Source organism: Helianthus annuus, chromosome 3 (assembly GCF_002127325.2).
Source record: "Helianthus annuus cultivar XRQ/B chromosome 3, HanXRQr2.0-SUNRISE, whole genome shotgun sequence".
Classification (NCBI taxonomy): domain Eukaryota; kingdom Viridiplantae; phylum Streptophyta; class Magnoliopsida; order Asterales; family Asteraceae; genus Helianthus; species Helianthus annuus.
The window spans coordinates 9,269,829-9,285,539 of record NC_035435.2 but is presented as its reverse complement, the minus strand read 5'-3'; the positions used below and the strand labels follow the sequence as shown (position 1 = coordinate 9,285,539).

General features: G+C 37.5%; 1 protein-coding gene across 1 annotated transcript; it reads right to left on the bottom strand.

Annotated features, from left to right (window-relative positions):
* Window positions 1-2,749: 2,749 nt before the first annotated feature.
* On the bottom strand, window positions 2,750-4,422 carry LOC110928601. The gene is made up of 2 exons (XM_022171625.2): window positions 3,426-4,422; window positions 2,750-3,325 (listed from the first exon to the last, which is right to left on the bottom strand). The coding sequence occupies exons 1-2, from the start codon at window positions 4,098-4,100 to the stop codon at window positions 2,762-2,764; spliced, it is 1,239 nt and encodes a 412-aa protein (XP_022027317.1). The 5' UTR covers window positions 4,101-4,422; the 3' UTR covers window positions 2,750-2,761.
* Between the last annotated feature and the right edge of the window lie 11,289 nt (window positions 4,423-15,711).

Sequence of the window (15,711 nt, the reverse complement as noted above, 5' to 3'; positions counted from 1 at the left end):
TTGAATTTTGAAAGTGGAGCCAGAATAATGTAGGTTATATATGTATACGGTTTGAATTTTGAATTTTGAATTTTGAATCTAGAGCCAAGATTTTGAATATGGGCAGTGGTTCATCAGTGGTTTGCCCTTTTGTATATGTGGGCAGACCTTTCAAAAAGTGAATGTGGGCCATCTTGTTTATGAAATCAGTGGTTTATAAATAAAGGAAAATAAGAAGGGGAAGACACTGTTGGGCGGGAAAAAGGGCATTTAGGGGCTCTCTGGTGTTGACACGTGGCCCAAATCACCTTTTATTTATTATATATAATAAGATAATAGATTTAACAATTTAAATTAAATAATAATTATCTACAATTAAGGAATTAAGATATAATTTCTAACCTAGTAATTAATATAAATAAATAATAAGATATTTTATGGAACTTATCCGTAATTTCTTAAATGTTTGAAACATATTAAATTTAATAATTTAAATTAAATAATAATTATATACAATTAATGATGGTCTAGAATAATGACAAGTGTCCCTTTATTAGTTTCTTTTAGTATATAGTATAGATAGATTTAAGTTCTTTGCTTTCCAGAGTTCACATAACAGCAATTTTATTCCTTAGTCTATTACTTTATATTACAAGTTTTGTAAATTAATCCCTCAAGTTTCTAATGTTTTAATTTTACCTTGTACCATATATAATATACGTTTTTAACCTATTATTTTCTTCAATAATTTTCGTTCACTGATTTCTTTTTTAAAGAACTAATTTGTCGTTGACTTCCTTGAGTTTCTAAAGATTCGAGTCTACCCCCTTTCATTCCTTTACTTTAAAAACTAACTTTTTACATGTGTATTTTTATGTACCGTCAATATAAATTTGAGTTACTTTACGTGTAGACGTAAACTTTTTTGGAAACGAGTCAGCTGAAATATACTACGTTTCCGTGCTTATTTTATGTACGTTTCCAATTGTTCTAAGTTTTGATGTAAATTTGTGCCAAACCAAGCGTGGTTAAATATAATACATTCTCATTCAACGATATTAATTCGACTCACTCTACTTTTCGACTCCTAGCAACGCAAGACGGGTAAACTTACAATTATATTATTATTATTATTATTATTATTATTATTATTATTATTATTATTATCTATACTAAAAGTCATAGTCGTTGATGTTTACACATCCCGACTTTGGTCCTTTCACTTTGCAAAACACTCATTGTTGTCCATTGATGTGAATGTGTTTTCTTTTTTTCTTTTTGTGGTTTCTCTTTTTTTTTTTTTTTTTGCTATAATAAGATTACACGTGTCAATTATGTCTCTATACACGCTTTATGCTCTTTTGGTACGCCACGTAAAAATGTATGGTATAAATTCGATTTACTTTACATTTTGACTCAATCGCAATGCTTATGTAGGTTATACTGAGTTGAACTGAGTACGCCAAAACATGCATTTTCATATTATTAATGCATGCCATAATGCTTGAACTAATCATTTCGATGTTTGCAACGGATCCACGAGGCATTATCCGCGAGTCATATTACTAGTATGTATTCAGGTAATTAAATTAATGAAACTCAATAATCATATCAGCTTCGTAGTTTTTATATCACATTAATCAAAAACAAATACAGACAAATGATAACATTCATTCATTTAAATTTCATAAATAATACGAATGATTATGTCACAATTTATTTGGAAAGTTACAAAAGTAGGTTTGAGATAAGGGTCTACTAGCAATGGTCCCTTTGAAATCTATATATGCAATGGTCGAATTTGTTACGCAAGTCATCTTCGTCCATTTCGGTGGGCTATTTAGGATATGCCAAAAACACAACCACATGTTGTCATGCACAACGTTTCTCGAAGCAAACCGTGTTGCTAAGAAGCTTCATAAAGTAACAATAATAACGTGTGTTTTTTGTTTTTGATTTTAGCACATTTTTTGTATGTTCTTTTTTGTTTTGGAGTAAATTACAATTTTGGCCTCCGTGGTTTTACCCTTTTAACTGAAAAAGAATTTTTTAACATCTAAGCCCCCAATGTCTGTTTTTTAACCCTTTTGGCCCCTAACACTAACCTCATCCATTAAATGTCAGGGGCAATAAGGATTAGAAAAAAGACGTTAGGGGCCAAAAGGGTTAGAAAAAAAGACGTTGGGGGCTCAGATGTTAAAAAATTCTTTTTTTGGGTAAAAGGGTAAAGTGATATAAACACAGAGACCAAAATCGTAATTTACTCTTTGTTTTGTTTTGTTTTTATTTAAGCAAGTTACTCTGATGGTGTTTGTGATTTCATGAAAATGGCGGGTTTTAACATGTATACATTAAATTACTCGAAATTTTCTTTAGGAAAAAACTTGTAAGATCAATGGTAATGTATTTGGCTGATAGTTATTTAACTTTGTATCATGTTGTTATTTTATTATAACCTTAGGGTGTAAGGGGTGCTCACCTAATAGGTGAGTCCCCCATCTTACACCTAACCAATCACATGGTGCCACGTCAACTCCCCTAATACACTCCCCTAATTCCCCATTTTGATGGCGGCACTCACCTATTAGGTGAGTTCAAATTTTTTTTTTTTTTTTTTTGTTAAAATTATGGATGTTTAAAAATTTATATAAAAGACATTTCATTAAATTAAAAAAAAAAAATACATTCAAACTAGAAAAAAAAACACATTCAAACTAGAAAAAAAAAACACATTCAAACTAGAAAAAAAATACATTCAAACTAGAAAAAAAATACATTCAAACTAGAAATCGCATGGCCACCCGTACTTGTTAGCGATTTCTCGCTTTCGGGCTAGGATGATCGGCAACATACTTGGCGGAACATCGTCGTGCGGCTTAAGGAAGGTTTTCATATCTCGATCGTAATTGTAGTTTTTCATCGTCTCGATTTGTACCGATATGAGCTCGCGAGCCTCCGACTCTCTTTTTTTCCTCAATTCGATCGCCTCCAATTCTACCGCTTGCTTCGCTTCTTTCATGGCGGTGTACACTTTGAATTGTGCCGCCAACTCGGCCGAGCTTCCCTCGGACGATGTAGCTTGACGCTTGTCTCGCCGTTGTGCTCTTTGTGGCGAGGGATCTTCGTTAATATCCGGTATTGAAAAGTCTACTTCAACCGGCTTTCTTTTATGTGCCGAACCTTCACCTTCCTCGCCCATCAATGGGACTTGGGCCCATTTCTCGTGTTTTCGAACGACCTCCCACGCCTCGATGTGTTGAAAACCGCTTGGAAATCTTTCTTTAAATTCTTTTAACGCGACTTTCATCACGTCGAGATCTTGACATCCACTTGCTCGTGTGCGATCCTACATGTTATAAAATAAAAAAAATTAGAAAGTGTTAAAAAAGTATGAACTTAGAAAAAAAATAAAAAATATGCAATGTTAAAAAAAATATAATTTTTACCGCTTGTTGGTATAGGCCGTTGAAAAAGTTTATTTTCGCATGCATCGGGTTCCATTTAGACCGTACTTGATGAACGGTCCGGTTACTTCCACCGATAGTTTTGTTAAAGTGCTCTAAAATTTTACCCCAAAAACTTTCGCGACTTTGTTGATTGCCCTTTTTTTTGTTGGTAGAACAATGTACCCACGCCTTCGCCAACGCCTCTTCTTGTTCTTTTGTCCATTTTTCGCTCACCGTTTTCCCTTTTTTTTCTCGAGCCTCGTCTTCTTCGTTGCCCGCGTCTTCGTCCACATTATATTCATATTCCTCGTCGTCGTCGCCCAAATTTTGAGTTTCGGGCACTACCTCATCGTCCTCGTCGTCCTCGTCAATAGGTAGAGGACGTTCGACATTTCCTCGTGTAGAAGGAACTTGTGGAGAACGATAAGCATATGGGTCGAAGGCGGGGGATTGAGGAGGAGCGTCCATTGATAGCAAATTTTGAAAATAGCCGAAATTGGGTTGTTGGGTGTTGTAAAACGAGGGGTGTGGAGGTTGTTGGAAATAAAACGGGGGTTGTGAAGTGTATCCGTAAGGGGGTTGTGGTTGAGCATTTGCACCGCTCGAACCATCTCGAGACGGTTTCGATACCCGCCCCTTATTTTTTTTCTTGGCCTCGCGGGGTCGGTTCTCCATTGCTCGGTGTATAAAAAATAAAAAGTGGATGGGGTTTGGTTGGATAGTATAAAAAATAATGGTTGTGGTTGGAGAGTTTAAAAAAATATAGAGAATGAGATTGGTTGGAGAGTATAAAAAATAATGGTTGTGGTTTGGTATTTATATTAGTTTAAAAAAAACTTGAATTTTTTTTTTTTTTTAATAATCCGACCGTTGTCAACGGTCTAATTTCCTCGATCCTCGCGAAATTTCATCGGTGAACACACACACAAAATGCACCCCGAATCGGGACCCCGCTTTGATGGCGGCGGTGTTCCCGATCGGGGAAGGGGCTCACCGAAGGGGCTTACCGCGTACGCCCCGGACACCCTTACTACACCACCATCTTCCATTCCTTCAACAACCATCTAGCGCAAGGACAAATCACAAACCCTCCCTATCTTGAAATCCCTCAAGGATAGCAAAGTAGGGATGAGCTCGGTACCGTCCGGTATCGAACCGGTACCGGTATCGAAAGAACCGGTACCAAAAATCCCTAAAAGTGGGTACCGGTACCGGTACCGAATATATCCGGTTCAGTGCGGTTCAGTACCGAACCGGTACCGTACCAGACCGGTACCGAACCGGTATCAAAAATGCTAAAGGTCGGTACCGAATCGGTACCGAAAAAGTACCCGGTTTGGTAAATTCGGTACCGATACCGGTTCGATACCGGTACCGGGAACGATTTGCTCATCCCTATAGCAAAGATCATGACAATCATAAACTAATCGTAAATTCGAATAGATTAATTTGGAAATAATGTCGCTTGCGTTACAATATGGGAAGAAGTAGAGGGGAATATGCATGTGATCACCCGATGGGAAGTTACAAATATGAAAGAGGAAGAAGAAACAACAGAGACAAAAGATGGATGAATGGGAGGATAGAGAGTTGGGTTGGTAACGACGAGGCCTCTACGGAGAGTGGTAACGGGGGGGGGGGGGGGGGGTAGTCATCTTGTTTTCCCCAAATTCTCCCGTGTGTCACATTAGCTTTTTTTCACACTTTCCTGGTTTTTCCTAAAATGCATGGTGTCATCCCAGTTTTCCTCATAATTCCTCAAAACAATTTAAATCACGTTTAAAACTTTAAAGCTTTTCCTCCACTCACCAACTTGTCCCGATGACCACTAAGAGCTCAAAGATTTTCGGTGAAAATTTATTCCTGAAAACCGGAGGTGGTGTTCCCATTTGGGGCCACGACCTAACCGGCTCTCCTCAGGCACCACTCAGACCCAGATGGGTGTGTAGTGTGCTATATAGAGGGATATATAGGATTCGTTTTTAGTTTAAATAGAGTAAAAACTAAAAAGTTTGATTTTGCTTTATGATAGGGTTTGAGGGAGCTTTTTAACAGACAACAAATAACTTAGTGTTTGGGTTATAAAATTTAAATATACCATGTGTGTAACATTTATTAACATATGTTTAGATTATAAATTTACCTTACGCTAAACCACATTGCACATCTCATGTAAGACGTAAATCAAGCTCGCTTATCAATCCACCCGGATAGTTTTGTAACTAAACTAATTTAAGACCATGTGTAGTGGTTTGGATGAATAATGCCCTACCCTTGGGCGTCGTCCGCCACGTGGCATCCTTGTCAGCAAAGGGGCGTTTTGAAGAAATGGGCATAGTGAGATAACGCCCCACCCTTGGGCGTTATCCGTCACGTATCACTTCCATAATTACCCAATTTTTTTTATTTTTAAAACAAGTAGTATTCTATTAATTAAATACTCATCCGGAAACGACTCCTAAAAACTTCGAGGTTTGGATAAGTAGGCGCTTCAGCGAAGTAATCTTTAATCAACCGGTCATTTGCCACTTGTCGGTCTCGTTGAATATTTTCTCTTGGTAAATCTCACGTTGAGGCTCGCTACAATGTTTAATATAACGAGCTGCCAGTTCGCACGCACTCGTAACCGCCTCTTGCTCGACCTCCTCATCGGTCGAGTCACCCTCATCCGCTAAGAAATTTTTGTAGTAATAATTTGCAATGGACGACGAGGAAGTGAGGGAATCCATTTTTTATAAAATGGGTGAAGGTTGTATAAAATTTTGATGTTTGAAGTTGTGGGTGAAAGAGTTTTTTGGTTGTGGTTTGTATAAAATGGATGAGGGTGTGAGAGTATTTATATAAAAAGGTTAAATTAAAAAAAAAAAAAATACTAGCCGTTATCATTACCGTTGGCAACGGTAATTGGTCATTCAACTCTCGATCCGACGTTAAAAATAGAATGCTCCAAACGATTTTTGCAATAAAAATGCCCAGGGGCGGTTTCCAAGGTGTGCTCTGGCGTTTTTAACCAAAAAAACACCCAATTTTGAACTAGTAGGGATGTTCTAATACTATTATCACACTTATTCTGATAGATGAGATTTCTCCTTGATAGTGTGTTAAAGCTCAACTTATTATTTATCAAGTTGACCTTCTCGATGGCTAACTCAGCTACGTCAATAACATTTTTTAATAGACTTTATTATTAAATATTAAATTACTCCTTCAGGCCATAAAAGGCCGCCATTAATTTAGAACGTTAAGACTACTGCAGTCTTCAATACCAATTCAGTTAGAAGCTGACAAGTAGTAACCAAAAGGAGTCGACATTATATACTTATCCATGCTTTATAAAATTCTAATATTAAAATATCATTGATATTATTGATATAGGACACATTTGTATTAGAATCAATGATTGAGAACGACGTAATACATTTGTAGCCGTATTATGTTATGTATTGTATTAAAAGTCATATGTACAAAGATGTCATGCGTTTTCTCAATGTATTATTGGTTGATCACAACAATTTATTATATGGCTCTCGTAGTTCTCTTTTATTATACGGAAGGTTTTATCAAAAATCTTTAAAGAATTAGTTACGTAGTTAGTCCCTGTGGTTTGCATAAAATAACATACTTAGATACTAATAGTTTAAAATCACATTCTAGCGTATTAAATTTTCATTTTGTAACGTTTGGAGGTATTAACTTCTAGGGTATTAAGATAGTTAGTCCTTGTGGTTTGCACAAAATAACATACTTAGGTACTAATAGAATGTGATTTCAAACCTACAAATAACGTTAATATCTCCAAACGTTACAAAATGAAAATTTAATACCTTATAATGTGATTTTAAACTATTAGTACCTAAATATGTTACTTTGTGCAAACCACATGCACTAACTATGTAATTAACTCATCTTTAAAAAAGGTAACTTTTTCAAAAAAAAAAAAAAAAACTAGTTTTTCTTTTACATTCACGGCAGCAGTAAATGCTATAAAAAGTGATGTCATGATTATGTTATCAGTTTTTTACTGTTGCTGTAAGGGACCGAAAAAAACAACTTCGATATTTTTTACGGCAGTCTTTTCTAACATTTTAATCTAGGGGTGTGAAAAAAATGAGGGCAAAACTTGCACAGAAAGGCCGAGTTCTCTAACTTCTCACACGACATCTTTAGATATTCATTAGATACCGGTTTTACGTAAAAAAAAAAAAAACACATAAATAAATTCAGTTATTTCTTTTCAATGTGACACGTACAAGAGTTTTAGTGGATGGTTTTATTTCAATATTTTAACGAGTATGCCCATGCTATGAGTGGATATGCTTGAATATGCCATACGTTATCAAAGATTTTAAAACATGTAAATTCTAACACCACAAAATCAAATGGTTCATTCAATCACTTGAATATAAATGACGACACAAACGGTTCAGCATCTTACACTTTACACAGAGCACATCAAACTTGACTGTGCCTAAATCATCAACTACATAATTAACAATCATGGTAGAAAAACAAGTTCATCTCATCGATTCTCAATAAAAAAAACAACACAATTTTATAACCGATTTAACGGACCAAAGATTTATTTTCTGAAGGTACAATCAGCATGCTTAACCGAACTTTAAGGAGATGATCAATATTCTTGCCTGAAAATTGCATAAACTTTTTTAAGGGCGGCGGCCCGCTACTATTGTATGCAATGTTCTAACATCAGTTGAATCGCACAATTTAACCAGACTGACTAATTAACCCTATAAATCCACGATTAAACTCAAATTCTACGTAAAATATGTCTTCAATTTCCAAAAATCATCATCATCATCTCAGTAGATCCCACCAGTAGCAAAGCTAAGGTAGGGTCTGAGAAGGGTAAGATGTAGACGATCTTACCTCTACGGCTCTACCCCGTAGGAATAAAGAGGCTGCTTCCAGTGAGACCCTGACTCGATAGTAGTTTTGCATCAAGGCTTGGACATAAGGCACATAACACTCAGCAAAACGTCGATTAATGCATGTACCCCCTTGTCTTTCGGCTATCAACGCCACCATATTATGCATGATTAACCGTCCCCCGCTTTTAACCTTATTTTCACGAAATTAGTAAAATAACTTTAAAATTACTGCAGTTTCACTTTTGACCCGCAGAGCCCATACAAGACTTGTTACAAAACTACAATCGAGTCAGGGTCTCACTGGAAGCAGCCTCTCTATTCCTACGTGGTAGAGGTAAGGCTGTCTACATCTACTCTCCTCAGACCCTACCTTAGCTTTGCTATTGGTGGGATTTACTGAGTATGATGATGATGATGAGAGCCCATACAACATATATACAGTATATGCGCATACCGCAAGTGGAGAGGCAAAAAATGGTTCAACACAATTCAAATATTCATATTCAACTCATTCATTCATTCTCAACCAAAAACAACAAAATTTTGTCAATTAGATGCTTTCGATTTCAAGTATCATAAACAATCACAATCTCCGTAACTGATTACACTCAATTTCATTGTAAAAACATTCATCAATTTCCAAAATCTGTTAACCTGATTCGTTCTCTTTGCCGGAGTTTATTCCGATGCACCGTCACCGGAATAAACCGATTAAATCACCTCCGTGGAATCTTGAACTCCGGCGAATCATCGGAATCTTCTGGAACGCTGTAGATTCAATTGGCGATTGATGAACTGATTAATCGGAAACGGAGTGATTGTTCCAGCAAAGGAGCATGGAGACGCATCGCCGGAGTATGTAGAACCTTGTTCGGTGCTGCTTCGCCATGGTTAAGCAGCGGCGGTGGAAAGTAGATTTCCGGCGAATGCTCCGGCGGTAGTCCGACGACGAACGGATTAGATAGGAATAAGTTTCCATGAAGTAGGTGTGAACGAGGTTGGTTAAGTTTGTTAAGGCTTATGGGGATTGCAAAAGGGCATTTGTTGGTTTATATACTGCAACTGACTATATAAAAATAAATAAAATAATAATGACAATAAATAAAATAGAATAAACAAAATAAAAATTAGCCAAATTAGGGTCCACACGATGTATTTACATGTTTTATTCACCATTCTGATGTTGACGTACTTATTGTTTAAGAAATTAAAAAATTAATGATAATAGAAATTAGAGTAAACTTCCATTTTGTTCCGTGTGATTTGGTCATTTTAATGGTTTTGCTTCAATAGTTTAAAAATAGTCATTTTTCTTCCTGATTTTTCTAACTTATCATTATTTTGCTCCCCGCCTCTAACTCCATTCAAAAATCCATTAACTAGAAGGGTATTTTGGTAATTTTATAGATAAAAGCAAGGGCATGTAAGTCTTTTCACCTAAATAAACTTATAACCTGTTTATTTAGATATATATATAAGTAATTCTTTTCTGATCCCCCATCTTTCCAACCACTCTTTCTACCGACCACCAAAATCCACAACCATCCACCACCACTTGCAACTACCACCTGCCGACCACGACTACCGCGACTTTTAACTAAATGTTTTAACTAAGTTAGAACCAGGGAGCAAACTACCGAAATACATCTACTTTTAATTGAACGTTCTAACTGAGTTAGAGACAGGGAGCAAACTGGCGATAAACTCAAAAGATCAGGGAGGAAAATGGCTATTTTTAAACTATTGGAGCAAAACCGTTAAAACGACCAAAACACATGGAGCAAAACGAAAGTTAACTCTAGAAATTAAGAGCTAATTGTCATTTACGTAGATGTAGTTTGTCTACTTATGTTATTTCAGGACGAATTTCAATATTGTATCATTTTCCTCCTTAACATTATCAAAACGTGTAATTTCAGTAAAAAAAAAAAAATAACCACGGTTAAAAAACAAAGTTAACTTAGGGGTAAAATTGTCATTTTACATAGTGGTTCGAAGGTTTTATATACTCTACACCGTGCATCAACCTCCGAACCACTCCAAACCATTATGTAAAATGACCATTTTACCCCTGAGTTTTATAACTGGGTTTAGTTTTTTCGACTGAAATAACACGTTTCGAGAATGTCAGGAAAAAATGGTACAATTTTAAAATTTGGTCTGAAATGGCAATGCTATTCAAGGAATAGGCGAGTTTGACGGAGCCTCGGTCCCAATACGACGTGTTCGGTTCGTTATTATTACTAAGAAAGGAGTAGAAGATAGATACGACACCGAGCAGTCATTTATAATCTGGTCTCTATTCATATCTTGACAAGTTACAGCACCGTGAGACCAGTTGGACAACATGTCCCCTCTGGGAACCAAAAAGTTTGTCCAAATGGGTACCCCAACTCCCTATTTATAGGCAACAACCTACACATGTCCGAATGAGCTAGTGTACATCGGTCCGGATGACCATCCGTCCGGATGGACTTTACAATATCAATACCTATTCGACCGGATGGGGTTTGGACCATTCTATTGTCCATCCAACCGGATGGACCTTTACAGTATCAACACTGTGTCCAACTGATCCTATACTATACAATATTCAACACACGCTCTATCTAACTATTCGCACAGTGGCATACGTACGAAATATACACTAACAGATTCCTCCTCGGCTGTCACTGTCAAATCGTCACTAACACTTTGAGAACCTTGAGCCGTGTATGAATATTCAGCAATCTTCAACTATTCTGCAACTTCAATCAGGTATCTTGAAATCTGACAATAGATTCTTCCTTGATTGATGACCCGAGTTTGCTTTTGACAATGTAGAGCACGTTTCCCCTGAAATGAATCTTCGGGTTTTTTGCATAGTTCACGACTCTCCTCTGATTTGGTAAACTGCAACCTTCACGAACAATCACCAACTTGAAACTAGTCAATGCAGCATCCTCTGTTTCAGCTTTAAACGCATCTGAGCTCAGTTTTGATATATCATTTCAGCATCACGATCTCGCATTCCGCTTGCTCGATCTAAGAATGTACAAAAACTCAACCGGCAATTGATAGAAACTTCAAACACCCCACTGATTAACTTCAAATCAGTAATTCCCCCTGAAGATCTGATATCCCATTTACCGTGATCAATTATAACGCACCGTAAGAATGATAGATCCGTGTAAACGGTATTCTCCACAATCAGCAAATCTTCATCGGAAAACAAATCATCTGGTAATGTAATCCGATCTCCGAAGCATTCGTCCACAATCAGATTCATCTCCTCGGATAATCTAGATCTCAGAAGCAATCATCCACGATCACTCTCAGATCTCTGATGCTTTCGTCCATCAGATATCAACACCTCGGATCATCTTGATCTCGGAAGCTTTCACCCACGATCAGATTCACATTCCCCCTGACAATCTGAAGTCGAAACCACCCGAATACTGTTGCAGCGTCACGAATTTCAAAAATGCTGAAACATCTGAAAATTTCATTCCCCCTCATTTTTGCAAATTCTGACGTCTCTAACACTGAATTCCCCCTCAAACTGAGCAATATTCTCTTTTATCTGTGAAAAACTCGACTATGCCGAAAATATGACAATTTTCCTCAAACGTCAGTTTTCATCATTGCGGATTTTACGTTTTGGCCCATCAATAGTCAGATAACCTGAATGATAAACATTCTGCACCAGTATCATGACTACCCCACTAATTTCCACAATCCGTGATCACGTCATCAAATCTGTTCACTGAAGCCCCAGACGATGTCCCCGAACAACTCAGCTTGGTCGTTAAAAACCCGAAAAATTTTCAATCACCAATTTTTTTCTGGAGACTCTACTCGTCGTTGCGATCAAAAAATGCCTTTTTTAAGGCATTAGTTCATCCGTTCGAATGAAATAGGTCCATTCGTTCGGATGGACTGATCTTGGATCACCTTAACAGTTAACCACCTGAGTATCTTCATCCGAATGAGTTTATGGTTCGAATAACCATTCGATCGAATGGTCTACTTGTCCGGATGATCAGTCGATCAAATGAGTTTATATGGTACGGATGATCATCTGCTCGGATGGTCATCCGGTGAAAGTTGCTTTATATGGTTCGGATGGTTATTCGAAGGATTATGTTCTAACAGCTCAAGAACACTCCAAATCACGTTTTTTCGATCCAGAATCTTTATTTGTGTGAATATCATGATGAAACTTCACAGGATTGTGCGCAAATCAATTCCGAACAGATTGATGGCTTCAATTCCAAAATCCATCCGTGAATCGACCTTTATTTTGATGATTTTCTCTGTTTTAACGTCAAAACTCTCGTTTAACCCAAAATTGATGAGCTTGGGTGATTTAACCGATTGTTAGATTGATTAAATCGGTACCGTAGCTCTGATAAAACTGCTATTCTAGGAACCGGCGAGTTTGACGGAGCCTCGGTCCCGATACGACGTGTTCTGTCACACCCTCAAAATACCACCTAGGGAGTGTCCCTGATAGGCGTGTGACGTACCAATAACGAGCCACCAATTACATTGAACCCATACAAGTTATAAATAAAATCCCCATTATTAATAAAAATATACTCAATAGGTTAAAACAAAAATCAATAAGTTCAGCGGAAGCAAATAGTAAACCAAGTTAAATTGTTTCATAAGCAAAGTATAGTCTCATGAAATCAATCACATAATCCTTCCAGTCGACCCATGACCACTCCAGCTACTCCAGACAGCAAGTTCCCCACATCCAAGATACCTAACGACCTGCGAGCATGTAACAAGTGTATCAGACAAAGCCGGCGAGTTCACAGTTTTAGAAAACGTTTGCTACCCGTTGTATGTAAAACAGTTCAATAACCAATGCAAGTAATATTGTTAATATCTCAATTCCGAACAATGACGGCTCCTGAAATACACGACTGCCCTTCCCACGTACTCCTATCTAGTACTGGGCCAGACTGGGTCATTAGTTCACCTCCGTCCTCTACAGGAGCGGTGTGAGGGTGCCAAACCTAAGTAGCGCTACTAACTAATACCCGATGAGGGACTTACAAAAGATGATAGGTGAGAATATTAACCAATATACCCGTTTTTACCCAAAGACTTATCCCCCCATGGGATACCCACTGACTGTCCCCAACCACTGGGACGCATGCTCGAATGTAGTGAACTCACCTTTGGTTTGCTCGGTAGGATTATCTACAAGTCTACCAGTTGATCAAGTATGCCCTAAAGGAGTTACCGATAACAGTCAGCCATACTTGTATGTAAGTCACAGTTTTCGTATTCAGCAAGTTCACATATTCATTGATCGCATATAACCCATCTACTGTACATATAACACATGCATGAAATCGATATTTTAAAAATCACTTTGTTCACACTGAGTCATCGAATATTCACTTATCATGTAGTGGTTCCAACAACTTTACACACAATTACAATTTCCTACGTATACATCCAGTCCACATATTTATCATGTGCCGCCCAAATACGTAGGCAAGCCTGAGTAAGACAAATCCCATTACTTCCAACCCGGGTCCATTTGCTGCTATAACCCCTTAACCAGCCCATTAGTCGACCTTAGCCCAACACTTTTGTTACTTGAGTTTAATCACAATGTGTGATCTATTCTACAGCACCCAACCCACTTATGTGACACCAGTTTAACATTAGTCAAGTGAGCGTGTAATAACCTACCCGGCCCAAAGCTGGTTACGCAGATATATAGTTATCCCGGCCCAACAGTTGTGTATAACCCACTATCGGCCACATCGGTCATCATACCCACAACATACTTTGACAACCCATTGTTTTTACCATTAAATGATGTCAACCTAATGGAGGATGATCAGACCACATGGGTCGGTCACCACCTACAGAACCAATTATCACCCACCACCACATGCATCATTCACAATGTTTCGATTGCACAAAAATGGATTACCTCATTAATTATTACACATGCTATGCTTCTGACACACTATTTAGATAACTGGATTGCTTGATATATATCACATGGCCGCCTAATAGCTTTATATAATTACAATACTATTAGATCTCACATGGCCATATACTTTTATTTACATTGGGCCGATAACACATAACACTACTGATATGTCATTCCTTATGATACCATATGATTATTTAATAGTTTATACAAACACTAGTTTAATTATCAAAAGCCAAAAAAAACAACCGCAACCAGTTGGGTTATCTCAAGCCATTCATCATAATATTCTATCTCCATTGTATTGGTGTAATCCATTTGCATGAGATCTAGTCATTCTATCGGTCCAATAGAAATTAACTAAGATAATAGTTGTCGGCCATCATCTAATTAAGATATCATATAACTATTGTCATATCACTACTTAATTTCTGCCCATGTGTTTATTTTGAGAGGTCCAATAGTATTGAGAGTTGGTGGGTTTGGATCAGGATGTTATTCTTGATTCCATCAAAAGCAATTAATAATTTCACATAGCAATCTTTGTTTAATCAAGAGGTGGTCTAGTTCATACGTGTAATCAGTAACATGAACTAATCATTAACATTGACAAACTCATGGAATCCTATCATGTCCACTGTTGTACCAATCGGTTAACGAGCAACGTCATATGCAATCATAACAATTATCACAAGAAATCAACCTCATTCAATATCACGTATGAACATTATTATACAAATATATAATGTTACTAGATAAGAATCACTAACCAATAATTTAACCAATCCAGATGCTATCTCGAGGGGATGTGGGTGTGCCTACTGCCGTCGAGCAATCAAGAAGGAAAGGGGTAATGCTTTAGGGTTTTATATTGACTTAAGCTTAATCCAGTACATAATACGTGCACCATGTTTGATAAGTGTTTGGGGCGGTTACCCCTTTATGCCGATATGGGCTTAAGCCCCAAGCACTTGGGCTGCCATAATCACACTTGGGCTGCCATAATCACACTTGGGCTGCCATAATCACATGTCATGACTGCCACATAGTGGCGGTTTGGGCTTCTAGTTCACGGGTTTGGGATGCGGCCCGATAAAACAATCGTTTATTCAGAACACAAGGTGTGGCCCAATCATATTTTCCATCCAAAGATTGGCCCACTACACATTACTCACTACATTATAACGTAACACGTTTATCAAAGTCGCGGGTGTTGAACAGATTTGTTAAAACAATAACAAGGAAGGAAATAATAAAAGGAATCGGAATCACAAGACGGCACTAACCTTAAATTTCGGGTTGTCACATCATCCCCAACTTGAAAGAAATTTCGTCCCGAAATTTAACAAGTAATCCAAAAGCGGTGAAGTGCCAGATCAGGATGGCTGTGGACTTTCCTCGGGTACCACATCATCCCCAACTTAAAAGGGAATTTCGTCCCGAAATTCCTCAA

What these genes read in the sequence shown, in the direction of transcription:
- LOC110928601 (XM_022171625.2), bottom strand. Translation starts at nt 4,100, where the DNA reads ATGGAGAACCGACCCCGCGAGGCCAAGAAAAAAAATAAGGGGCGGGTA. An exon ending in ACGGCCTATACCAACAAGCG is followed by an intron (nt 3,326 to 3,425) that starts GTAAAAATTATA and finishes TATAACATGTAG; the next exon opens with GATCGCACACGAGCAAGTGG.